We start from the raw sequence: 13511 nt of genomic DNA, 5'->3' as shown, positions 1-13511 counted from the left end.
ATTCCCTCTTTTTTGTTCTCCAATAACATTTCTTTAAATGGCTAGTGTAGTAGTTTTCAAGGTACCAAGGTGAATACACATTGTTGGGTCTCTTTCAAAACTGAGGTCCCTCAAAATAAAGAGGGTTGTCTTACTCCTTCTTCAACTCTAGCTTTCTTTTAACACAGGTAGCACTGACTGATAATATTTAAATTTTAAATTTTTATTAATAAATAAACCCATTACATGTTAACAAAAATAATCTTTTATGAAAATCACATTTAAAAAATAGAAAATGGCATTGTTTTACATTTCTGCAATTCTCTTCTGTCTGACTTAATCATTTCTAGATTCTCATATCTACCTCTACATTTAATCTGTTGCAATATGGTGTTTTGATGGAAGTATATGAAGAAAAGCCAAATTCACACAGCTATTCAGATAGCTGGAGAAGGGAGTATCTTAACAGCCTTTCAGAAAAGTGTGGATTTGACAAGAGGAAGTTTTCAGAGGTCAACTGCAAGGTGGACTTTGCAATTTTATCAATTCATTTTTTCTACTGTTACATCTTGCATTTTGAATAGGGATCACTTATCTACGCATGATATCTCACCATGGATTCAGCTTCACAGACCTCCCAATCTTTGACACATTTATTACATAGTATCAAAAAAAACAGCATTTGTTAATATCACCACTGGTTTCATTAGAAAGGTATTTGGGTATTGAGAAGCTGTCCCTGCTTGCCATGGTGGATGAAAGCTCAAATGTTATCACTGGCAACAAACATTCAGTTGTTTTCTTTGAAGTGACAAACACTTCCTTTCCCATAAAATAAATGCCACCCATTCGAGTGTGGATAACCACAGGTACCAGCTCTTTGCTCAAGTAATAAATGGTGTTCCATGAGAAAAGCAGCCATTGGGCCCACAGCCCACTCAAGACAACCACAAAGATGTGCTTCATGCATCCTGCCATTCAGAAATACTAAAGTACTGAAAGGCAGGTTGGGTCTTATGAATAACTATGTAACTACTCAATGCACAGCAGTGAAGAATACAATGATTACCAAGTACTACTTGTCTTGATTTGTGTGATAGTACCAGTTTGATCCACCACTGTTTCTGCAACAGTGTGAAGCACAACACAGTGATAGTGTTATGAAGCAAAGATACTCTGTTTTGGCTCAGCAGATCCTTTACAGACCACCCTGTTGAGCCTGTAAGTCTGACGGGTGGTGTGCTGGCTGGACTCTGGACCCAGATGTCTGGATGAATGGCCCTCACTGGGATCGAGAGCTTAAAATCACTGTCCGTGTAAATCACGAAGCTTCCTCACCTAATTCAATGCTTACTGAGCGACCGTTTGATTAATGAACTGCCACACAGTTAAAACATCAGACAGAAAATGCTAAGTGCGTAGGCTGACACAACCATTTGGTCTGCTTCATAGCTATACTTCACACTGTAAATTAATGAACTCCCACTACACTTTTTATTCAACAGGCTCTGTGAGCCTTGTGGAGGCAGCAGCCTGAACCCAATCAACTTGGGACAGGGCTGATAGTGCCTGAGGTAAATGCCATCTTATGACAGACAGCATCTCTGTACAGTTTTTGTTCCTATAGCACCTCTGGAATTGTCTACAGAGGGAAGACTCTTTATGGCAATTTCAAATGTAACACTAGAGATCTGTGGAATCAAAAGCCAACAAAAACTAACACGTAAAACATGAAAAGAAAACATTTTCTCTAGACGTGTGAAATTCTGAGCTCCTAAGCTTGAGAAAAGATGACTACTCAACTTGACAGTGACGTGAGACTGACGGAGTGCAGGCACTGCACACTAGCTTGCTCCACACCTCCGCTCCTCCTTGGCTGCCTTCTTCAGTCGTGGAGTCCAGGAAGCCATCAACTGCGTATCCCTGATGGCTCCCACAGCCCAGGGGAAGGGGAGCACAGCTGCCTGCCTGGAACACGACAGAGATGAGCGGCCCTGGAGCTGGCAGCCAGGCAGTGGCTTCCCCATTCTCAGGTCAGTCTCCTCACTCTGATGGCTGGCTCTGTAGCACTGCTTTGGGGTGAATTTCTGGAAGAGTAGGCAAGAGCCTATCCACCTACATGTATATAAATAAGCCCACTGAGCTTAAACTATCAGCTTGCCATCAAGAACCGACCAATTCACATTTTAACATTTAATATTCCTGTACCATCATGCTTCTGGATTCTAGATTTATGGCAGTATTTTCTTCATTGCTTTTTTTTTTTTTTTTTTTGGACAGGCAGAGTGGACAGTGAGAGAGAGAGACAGAGAGAAAGGTCTTCCTTTGCCGTTCGTTCACCCTCCAATGGCCGCCACAGCCGGCACGCTGCGGCCGGCGCACCGCGCTGATCCGATGGCAGGAGCCAGGTGCTTCTCCTGGTCTCCCATGGGGTGCAGGGCCCAAGCACTTGGGCCATCCTCCACTGCACTCCCGGGCCACAGCAGAGAGCTGGCCTGGAAGAGGGGCAACCGGGACAGAATCCGGCGCCCCGACCGGGACTAGAACCTGGTGTGCCGGCGCCGCAAGGCGGAGGACTAGCCTAGTGAGCCGCGGCGCCGGCCCTCTTCATTGCTTTTCTATGCCAAGACAATGTCCCTTGTATACAGTCAAATGTTAATAAAAAATCAAACTACTATAGTACTGTTTTTAGATACATCTACAGTTTTATTACAAAACCACTGTTTTGGCATTAGTTGGTTACAGTGAGAGCGAGACACTGTGAGTGTGGCAGAGCAGCTCTGATGTAGCAAGCGTATTCCCTGCTTGCTGCACCGCACCTTGTTACCTCGCCTCGCGTCCATTACATGAGTACCTGCAGCCACTACCACTGCCAGTCCTTATCACAGACCACTCAAGGAAGAGCTGATGCTAAGCAATTAGGCTAAATGCTGATAAGACTACAAAAGTTCCTTGATGGAACTTTTTTCTTTCCCCTACCCTCCAATAACTTTGCTTTAAAATAACTGTTATTACTCAGAGCTAATCAGACAGCAGCAGCACCCAGGGAACCTTCTTGTTAAAAAGCAATACCTGTGCAGTGCACGTTTCACACCACAGGCAAAGGGAATGGTCTTGCAGTAGAGTCCCTTAAAAAAATAAAAGCACTCCATCACGTTCTTCGGGATGGCGTTATTGCTGCACATCTGTTGGGAGGGCACTTTCTGTGCTGTGTTTGCTCTGAAGAGATCTTCCAATGTATCTCCAGTATTCTTTTCTTATAGTGTCTTTTTCTTTAGCTAGGATCTCACATAACTGAAAATAAAGAATAAAAATTTATTAAAAAGGCACAGGAGATTCAATCTCAAGGGAAAATGCTTCTGAGCCCACATATCTCATGCTAAACTGAGATACACTGCTAATCACACACTATAATAGTTCCAAAGTGTGTGGAAAAATGGAATTCAAACATAAGTAAAAACTTTTTGAAATCCATGTATTTTTCCATAATACACATTTTCCATGAACTTTTTTCTTTTTAAGATTTATTTATTTATTTGAAAGTCAGAGTTACACAGAGAGGAGAGGCAGAGAGAAAGAGAGGGCTTCCAGCCTATGGTTTACTCCCCAGTTGGCCACAATGGCCGGAGCTGCACCGATCCGAAGCCAGGAGCCAGGAGCTTCTCCCAGGTCTCCCAGGTAGGTGCAGGGGCCCAAGGACATGGGCCATCTTCTACTGCTTTCCCAGGGCATAGCAGAGAGCTGGATTGGAAATGCAGCAGCCGGGTCTCGAACCGGCGCCCATATGGGATGCCAGCACTGCAGGTGGCAGCTTTACCTGTTATGCCAAAGCCCCTCCATGAACTTTCTGAAGACCTCTTGTATACATGGGTTTCAGCATTTTTGAAATGTATAAATTTTGAATTCCATTTTCCATGAAATACCCTCAAATGTTCAATAGTGTTGCCAAACCCAAAAAGAGTCCCATGCTGAATTTTAAGTAACCATGTTCAAAAGGGCATGCATATTAGTGGTACTGAGTAGACCTGATGCTGAGATACTAAAAACAGAAACAGAGACCACCAGCTTACCTCTAATGCTTTATTAAGAATGTCCTCCTTATTGTCACACTGGTTTTCTAGCATGTCTTCATAGATGTCCACAAGAAAGGCAATTAGATAAGGGGAACTGTGACTTGGTTGCAAATCAAGTAATTGATTTAACAGATTGGGATATTTGGAAAGACCACGATCCTGCAAAATCCTAAAAAAAAAAAAAAAAAAAAAAAAAAGTAAAATGTTCAGTTTTGAGACAGGAAAACAAAAACTGTAAAAAGATCAAGAAAGCCCTGAAATATAAGCAAGAATTTTTTGAATGAATGAGGTTGAAACAAAAGTTTTCAATTACAGGAATGTATCACAGATAATCAAAGAGTAAAATCAGCTTAAAAATAATGAGGCTAAACAGTAATCATTTGTACTCAAACTGTGTGACACACAAAGCTAAAGCAGAAGGTCCTGTCCCTTTAGCTCGCCGAGCATCAGGGGCCCCACCGCTCGCCTCTGCAGAGTGACCGCGGGCTCTGTGGGTCTAGTTTCCTTGCTGGCTTCCACATTCAACAAGAAGATCAGTTATACCAGCGGCCAGGCAACTGAAGCCTTTTCTGTTTAAGGAGTAAGACTTGTAACTGTCCAGGTATCTAGAAATGAACATGAAATGTTGGCTATCCATTTGTACCATCTGTTTGTAAATGAGCTAGCCTGCTTCACTGTGTTCCTGAGCTGGGCATGAGTGTGTGTACTCCATTCAGTGACAAGACCAGAACCACAACCAACAACAAAACTATAGGATTCATGGGAATGGGCTTTTAGCATAGCAGCAAAGACACTCACAGGCCATACTGGAACAGCTGGGTTTGATTCCTGGCTCCAGCTCCTGACTGGAGAACCTGAGAGGCAGATCCTGGCAGGCAGCTCAAGTAATTGGACTCCTGCCACCCACATGGGAGTCCTGGATTGAGTTCCCAGCTCCCGGCTTCACCCCTAGCTAGTCCAGCCTTTGCTGGCATTTGGAGAGTGACCAAGGGACGGCCACTCTTGCTCTATTAGTCTCTCTCTGCTCACAAAAAAAAATTTTTTTAAAGATTTATTTTATTTATTTGAAAGAGTTAGAGAGAGTGGTAGATACAGAGAGGTCTTCCATCCGCTGGTTCACTCCCCAGATGGCGGCAATAGCTGGAGCTGCGCTGATCTGAAGCCAGGAGCCAGGTGCTTCTTCTGGTCTCCCATGCGGGTGCAGGGGCCCAAGGACTTGGCCATCTCCTACTGCTTTCCCAGGCCATAGCAGAGAGCTAGATTGGAAAAGGAGCAGCTGGGACTAGAACCAGTGCCCATATGGGATGCCAGAGCTTCACGCCAGGGCTTTAACCCGCTGCGCCACAGTGCTGGCTTCCACAAAAATTTTTAAAAAGACTATAGGATTCATAAATACAAGATTTATTTACTTGAAAGCAGAATTAGAAAGGGAGAGACAGAGAGATCTTCAATCTGCTGATTCACACACAAATGGCCACAAGGGCTAGGGTTGGTCCACGTTGAAGCCAGGAGCCTGAAACTGCCACACTGCAGGGGCTCAAGTGTGTGGGCCATCTTCCACTATTTTCCCAGGCACATTAGCAGGGAGTGGATCGGAAATGGAGTAGTCAGGACTTGAACTAGTGCCCATATGGGATGGTGGCATCACGGGTGGCGGCTCAACCTGCTGTTCCACGATGCCAGCTCTTCCTGGGCTATTTTTAAAAACTATTGGTATGGGGGTTGGTGCTGTGGCGTAGCAGGTAAAGCTGCTGCCTGCAGTGCCAGTATCTCATATGGGCACCAGTTCAAGTCCAGGCTGCTCCACTTCTGATCCAGCTTTCCATTATGGCATAGAAGGCAGTAGAGGATGGCCCAAGTCCTTGGGCCCCTGCATCCATGTGGGAAACCTGAAAGAGGCTCCTGGCTCCTGGCTTCAGATCAGCCCAGCTCTGGCTGTTGCAGCCATTGGGGAGTGAACCAGCAGATGGAAGATCGCTCTTTCTCTGCCTCTTTGCAACTCTGCCTTTCAAATTAGAAATAAATCTTTAAAAAAATAGAGAAGATGAAAAGAGTACAGCGCACAGTTCTTGGGAGTTACTATAACACTGTTATACTTGTTAGATCCCTAAAAATGTAAATTCTGTAAAATTCTCTAGTAGTACTCTTGAATTTGACCATGGAATATATTCCATGATGCCTCAAATCAGCTGCCTGTTTGCTTTATATATAAAAATAGCAAAAGGATCCCTTACCCTTTCAAATAGTTCCACGCACTTTCATTATGTGGTACTAGTTTGATCATTTCCAGAGTGTACCTGTAAGAAAAAAAACCCACAAATAAATGTGTATATAATTTTACAGAACAGCACAATGAATAGATATAGTTGTAAAAAGATCAGGGCACAGCCTGGACACGGCCTTCCACTTGTGAGTCTTCTTTCACGTCTCTCAAGGGACTCTGGCACCTCTCCAGGTCAAATCTAAATTAGAGAATCCTTGAGTCTGCTGTTGTCCATTCTTATTTACGTAACTCCTCCCACTGTTCATCAGTATCCAACTCCAGGGAAGGACACTTAGTTTACCCAAAGGCTTCAACTCACAGTAAGAAAAGAAATTAATATGGAAGGTTCTCCTTCCAAAAGAAATGTCAGCTAAAACAAGGAGACTTTAATCTTACTGGTAAAGCAACCTTGGGCAAAAAAGACAAAGATGTGCTGGTGCCTGAAAAAGGAAAATTAACATAATCTTGAAATTATGTTAATTAGTATAAAATTATTATATATTATAAAAAGTGGACAGTATGGAAATTATAGACAAAAAAAATCAATAAAATTTCCCACATTCTAAAACAAGATTATAGAAACTATGACATAATTTCCAGTTAAAATGAGCACTCCCTTTTTCTCATCCCCTTACCTACACTATTGAATTATATTACCACTGGTTCATCATATCCTTGCTCAGCTAACTCACTGACTAAAGCTTAGTATTCTTGCTTTTGTGTGGTATTATTTTTTTTTTTTTTTTTTTTTTTTTTTTTGACAGGCAGAGTGGACAGTGAGAGAGAGAGACAGAGAGAGAAAGGTCTTCCTTTGCCGCTGGTTCACCCTCCAATGGCCGCCGCTGCAGCCGGCGCACCGCGCTGATCCTGGCAGGAGCCAGGAGCCAGGTGCTTTTCCTGGTCTCCCATGGGGTGCAGGGCCCAAGCACCTGGGCCATCCTCCACTGCACTCCCTGGCCATAGCAGAGAGCTGGCCTGGAAGAGGGGCAACCGGGACAGAATCCGGCGCCCCAACCGGGACTAGAACCCGGTGTGCCGGCGCCGCAAGGTGGAGGATTAGCCTATTGAGCCACGGCGCCGGCTCTTTGTGTGGTATTATTACAATAGGATACTTTCAGAGAGTAAAATAAACTCACTCAACATTTTTTCCAACTAGTTCAACTTAACCTATTATTTTTCTGTCTTTGGTAAAACCGTGCCCCTGCAGGTCTTAAATGGTCCCTGTAGCTCTTTTCATTTTTTAAAATTTACAGGCAAATTAAATGCAAAATTTTAACACAAAAACAAAATGATTCACTCAGAAACCAACTGTACATTTTTTTCCCAATAGGCACACTTTAAAAGCCCAAACAGAATAGGAAGCAACAATACAAAGTTGTAAAAAGGATAACAAAGAACTAAAGCATTCATTTAGAAAGTCACAGAATACAACTATGATCACTGGATGTTTGTTTGCTGATTTGCATTGAGTTTTACTTATTCTTTTTGCTCTATTGATCCAAGTCGTACTGACAACACAAAAAGAGGCAAATAACAGTCCCCGACTGGGACTAGAACCCAGTGTGCCAGCGTCGCAGGCGGAGGATTAGCCTACTGAGCCACGGCGCCGGCCATAACTGGGTTTTTGCCACCCCTCTGGGAGACCTGGTTCGAGTTCCTAGCTCCCAGCTTCAATCCAGCCTAGTCTCAGATGTTGTGGGAATTTGGAGGATAATCAGCGAAGGTAGCTCTTTCTCAAAAAAAAAAAAAAAAAAAAAAAAAAAAAAAAAGATTCCAGTAAGCCACTGTCATTCTTTGAACCAATACTATTCAATAGACTTCCTTGCAATGGTAAAATCTTTCTTTTTTTAAAGAGACCTATTTCATTAATTGTAGTGCCACTAGTGGTTTTTCTCTTTTTTTTTTTTTTTTCCCTCAAAGATTTGTTTCATTTATTTAAAAGGCAGAGCTACACAGAGAGGAGGTGAGACAGAGTGAGATCTCCCATCTGCTGGTTTACCCTCCAAATAGCCACAATGGCCAGGCCAAAGCCAGGAGCCAGGAGCTTCACCTGGGTCTCCCACATGAGTGCAGGGGCCCATGCACTTAGGTCATACTCTGCTGTCCTTCTAGGCCCAACAACAAGGAACTGGGTCAGAAGTAGTGTAGCCAGGGCACTCAAACCATTGCCCATGAGATGCTGGCATGATAGGTGTTGGCTTAACCTATTACACCACAACTCCAGCCCCAGAACTGTTCTGTATGTGTTGTCTATGTGGTGGTCACCAGCCACACGTGAGTACTGAACACCTGATATGTGACTAGTCTGACTTAGGGACTGTATCTTTAATTTTATGTTACTTTAATTAACAGAAATTTAAACAGCCATACAAACTAGTGGTTATCATATTGGACAGTGGAACTTCAGACAAGAGAGCAAAATAAAGAAAATATAAGCTGTGTTTGAGGTTTGAGGGATATGTCTACTCCAGACCTAAGCCTGGAGCAGAATTAATGGAAGATGTTTTTTAAAAAATGAATTACCAAAACATGAAACTTAACAGATAAATGAAGAGCTCCGAGCCTGGATCCAAGCAGGCCAGGTGATGAGAGGGAGCATAAAAATCAGCTTTTCTCAGCAGCAGTGACAACAGCTTTTAGAGTCAAATTATGACTATGGTCCCATCTTAAAATTAAGACACTGAGACAGAGTGGATTAGGCACACCACATGATGTGTGAATTTATCAGTATGTGTTTATCTCGGCATTCTGTCCTACTGAGTTCTGTGAGGGTGGAACCTGGGGCAGTCGAGATCCTTGCTGCTCCCTGATGCCAGAAACGCAGTCAGTATGCACATTTTCTCAACAAATGAGCAAGTGAGGACATTACTAACTGGACTTCTCTCTCCAGCACAGCGCGATCATTGTAGCCAGTGGTATTAGAAATGACAAAGTATCTTTGGTTCCAGACAGAGTTATTTCTCACATCTTCTTTGAGAAGCTGGTCTACATACTGCAGTTCATTATCCCAAAGTTTATATTCCTAAAAGAGAATTGTAAAAAGTGCAAATTGTAAAAAATGTCCAATTACTTATAGACAATAAGCAAAGCTAAGAAAGTAGAACTGAAGACAAAGGGTTTATCACATACTTGGAGGAAGGGGCAGCTACAGTCAAGGAAATGGGGATCAAAGCATGGACTTGAAGACAGAGCTCAAGAAGACACATACAGAAAGCAGGAAAGAAGTCACTGAAGAAAAATGAAACAAACCAAACTCAACAGTGAGAGAACAGTCTATAAACGTGAAGTAATCCAGTATAAATACCTAACATTAAGCAAAAGAGTATCATTTCCAAATGCACATAAATGATCAAACTATATTATTAAAATATATGTAGAGGCCAGCGCCGCAGCTCACTAGGCTAATCCTCCACCTGCAGCGCTGGTACTCTGGGTTCTAGTCTCGGTTGTGGCGCCGGTTCTATCCCGGCTGCTCCTCTTCCAGTCCAGCTCTCTGCTGTGGCCTGGGAGTACAGTGCAGTATGGCCCAAGTGCTTGGGCCCGGCACCCACATGGCAGACCAGGAAGAAGCACCTGGCTCCTGGCTATTTGGGGGGTGAACCAACAGAAGGAAGACCTTTCTCTCTGTCTCTCTAATTCTGCCTGTCAAAAAAAAAAAAAAAAGTAGAGAATTATACAGCTGGAATTTGATGTAAAAATTATCCGTCATAAAGCTGTTTAATTAACAAAACTGGAGGCGCAGTGGGTTAAATAATCACTTGGGATGCCTGCAATCCATATCAGAGCATTGGTTTGAGTCCCAGCTACTCCACTTCTGACCCAGCTCCCTGTAAGGCACCTAGGAAGCAGCAAATGATGGTTCATGTGAGTTCTTGTCACCCATAGGAGATAAAGCTGCAGTTCCAGGCTCCTGGCTTTGATCTGGCCCAGGCCTGGATGTTACAGCCATTTGGGTAGTCAACCAGCAGACAAAAGGTCTGTGTGTGTGTGTGTGTTAATATGCATTTCAAATAAAAACAGCTAAAACATAAAACCACCAAAGGGGAAGGACAATTTATGTCAAAATTTTACAACACTGCAAAAGTTGGGGAAATTATGAAAAACTTAACTGTAGTTATCTCTCTTATTTGACAGTAACAAAGAATATGAATTTCAATATGATATCCCCTGATTTGATAGATGATAATAAAAATAAATCCACTGGAGAATTATAGGGAAAGGAGAGACAAAGACAGAGAGACAGAGATCTTCCATTTGCTGGTTCACTCCCCAGGCAGCCACAATGGCCAGGACTGGGCTGGTCAAGGGCACAGGCCTGGGATTCCATTGAGGCTTCTGTGTGGGTGGCAGGGGCTCAGTCACTTGGGTTTTCTTCAGCTGTCCTCCCAGCCATGTTGTTAGGGAGCTGAATCAAAGTGGAGCCATCGTACACACATGGTGATCATATGCGATGCTGGCATCACAAAGCTGTGGCTTGACCTGTTGTGCCACAACAGCAGACCCCAACCAGCACCTTTAACTGCTAGGTTAGGCACTTGTCCTGGATGAGAACTTTTGTGTTCCAGTGCTTGGCACAGCTCATGCCCCAAACGTTGGTCCACTTGATTACTACTGCTGAGGTGCCCTGCCAGGATTGTAAACAAGTTCTGCTTCCAACGTACTTCATTGTGGTTTTTCAAAACATTCATAGGGAGATACAATACTTTGAGGGCAGAAAGTGGTAAATTTTGGCTTTGTAATAACATTTCTAACTTCCATTGTATTGATTGGGTCTGGTGCTATGGCGTAGCAGATAAAGCTGCTGCCTGTGGTTATGGTAGCCCATAAGGGTGCTGGCTTGATTCTTGGCTGTTCCACTTCCATTCCAGCTCCCTAATTCACCGGGAATACATTGGAAGATGGCCCAAGTCCTTGGGCCCCTGTAACCACTTGAGAGATCCAGAAGAAGCTCCCAGCTTCACATAGCCCAGCTCCAGCCACTGGGGATACCTGGAGAGTGAATCAGTGGATGGAAGCTGGCTCACGCGCACGCTCGCTCGCTCTCTCTCTCTCGATGGAAGATATTTCTCTTTCTAGCTCTGCCTTTCAAATAAGTAAATAAACCTTAAAATAAAAATAAAAAGTATTGATCTGTATAGGGCTAGAACTATGGTTTTTCTGAAAGTAAACATGACATAGTGATTTGTTCCTTAGTTTTATCTAAAATTCCGTGAAAGGTCAGTAGGTTTTGTTGCCTGTTTCCTCATCTGTAAAACAATCAGTGCAGGGGCTGGCACTACAGCACCGGTTGGGCGCCCCCTGCAACACTGGCATCCCCTCTAGAGTGCTGCTCCACTGTTGGTGCTCCTGGAGGGAAGCAGATGATGCCCTGGGTGCTTGGGCCCTGACACTCATGTTGGGGCCAGAATGGAGTTCTGTGCTCCTGTCTTTGGCCTGGCCCAGCCATGGCTGTTGCAGCCATTTGGGGAGAGAAACAGTGGATTAAAGGTATCTTCATTCATCTCTCCCTCCTTCCCTCTCGGTAGATCTTTCAAATAAATAAATCTTTATATTATAAAAACAGGATTAGTATGATAAAGGAAAAACAAAATCAATAAAATCTTCCTTAGGAACAATGCCAAGAGCCAAATAAGTGCATTAAAATTAAAATGTGAGAATTATTAAAAAATTGCATGAACTTATAAATATTAAAATAATAAATACATTGGGACTGGCAATGTCGTACAGTGGTTTAGCTGCTGCCTGGGACACCCACATCCCATACTGGAGTCCTTGGTTCAAGTCTGAGCTCATGTAGTTCTGATTAAGCTTCTTGCTAACGTGCATCCTGGGAGGGAGCAGGTGATGGCTCAAGTATTCGGGTTTCTTAGCCTTGGCACTGCTGACAAGCTGGACTAGCTCATTCTTTTGTAGGGACCATCCTGAACATTTTAGGTTTACCAGCATGCATGCCGTCTATGCACCAGATGCCCCAAGTTGTGACGATCAAAAATGCCTCCACACGTTGCCCAATGTCCCCCAAGAGGTCACAATCATCCCTGCTTAAGAACCAGTGATTTACATGAATTTTTAAGATTAATTTATTTTAAATATTTATTTATTTATTTGAAAGGCAGAGTTACCAAGAGACAGAGAAAGAGAGATCTTCCATCCTTTGGTTCACTCCCCAAATGGCCACAGCAGGCAAGGATGGACGAGGCCAGAGCCAGGAGCCAGAGCTTTTTCAGGTTCTCCCATGTGGGTGCAGAGGCCCAAGCACCTGGGTCATCTTCTGCTGCTTTCCTAGGCGCATTAGCAGGGAGCTGGATTAGAAGTGGAGCAGCCAGGACTCCAGCTGGCACCCATATAGGATGCCAGCACTGCAGACAGCAGCTTAACCCACTGCACCACAGAACCAGGCCCCCCCCCCTTTTTTGTATTATTTATTTGAAAGGTAGAATGAAAGCAATAGAAATCTTTGTTTCTGCTGGTCCACTCCCCAAATGACTATAAAAGCCAGTAACACAATCCAGGTCTCTAACTTGGGTGGCAGGGACACAAATACTTGGGCCATCACCTGCTGCCTCCCAGAGTACACATTAGCAGGAAGCTGGATCAGAAGTAGAGGCAGAACTCGACCCCTAGCACTCCGAAATGGAATGCCAGCATCCCAAGTAGGGGTTTAACCCACTGTACCATAATGCTCACCCCAACACGGGTGACTTTAAGAGTATGTATGGGGCAGGCATGGAGACCTGGATGGAGTTCATATGGGAGACTTGGATGAAGTTTTTGGCTCTTGCTTTGGTCCAGTCCAGGCCTCGCTGTTGTGGGCATATGAGGAGTGATCCAGCAGAGGGAAGACTCTCTGCCTGTGTCTCTCCTTCTCTAACTTTGCCTTTCAAGTAAATAAATAAATCTTAAAAAAATAATAATAATACCAGGATAGACATCTGGCACAGTGTACCTTAAGAGGCAGCTTGGGACACCCCTATTTTATACTGGAGTACCTGGATTGGCACTCAGGCCCCAGCTCCCAATTCCAGCTTCCTGCTAATGTGCACCCTGGGAGGTGGGTTCCTGTCACCCTCATGGGAGGCCCAGACTGAGTTTCTGACTTTCCCCAGCTGTTGCAGGCATTTGGGGAGTGGGCAGTAGATGAAGATCTCATCTGTCTGCCTCTATGTCTTTCAAATGAAATGAAGGGCTAGGTGTCT

The 13511-nt window shown here is 43.9% G+C and overlaps 1 protein-coding gene across 2 annotated transcripts in view; it reads right to left on the bottom strand.

The window, feature by feature from the left end:
- Positions 1 to 2662: 2662 nt before the first annotated feature.
- FNTA (farnesyltransferase, CAAX box, subunit alpha) overlaps positions 2663 to 13511 on the bottom strand; it is a 32452-nt gene continuing 21603 nt past the window's right edge. For both annotated transcript variants that reach the window (XM_008273904.5, XM_017350343.4), the window contains 4 exons: positions 9189 to 9337; positions 6287 to 6349; positions 4050 to 4221; positions 2663 to 3273 (listed from right to left, as the gene is read on the bottom strand). In XM_008273904.5, coding sequence (XP_008272126.1) covers positions 3151 to 3273; positions 4050 to 4221; positions 6287 to 6349; positions 9189 to 9337 — 507 coding nt within the window. In that variant the 3' untranslated portion in view covers positions 2663 to 3150. The remainder of the gene's footprint in view (positions 3274 to 4049; positions 4222 to 6286; positions 6350 to 9188; positions 9338 to 13511) is intronic.

This window comes from Oryctolagus cuniculus, chromosome 2 (genome assembly GCF_051225735.1).
Source record: "Oryctolagus cuniculus isolate XC-2025 breed Fujian yellow rabbit chromosome 2, ASM5122573v1, whole genome shotgun sequence".
NCBI lineage: Eukaryota > Metazoa > Chordata > Mammalia > Lagomorpha > Leporidae > Oryctolagus > Oryctolagus cuniculus.
Note: the sequence above shows the minus strand (reverse complement) of the source record. Positions and strands in the feature narration are given on the sequence as shown.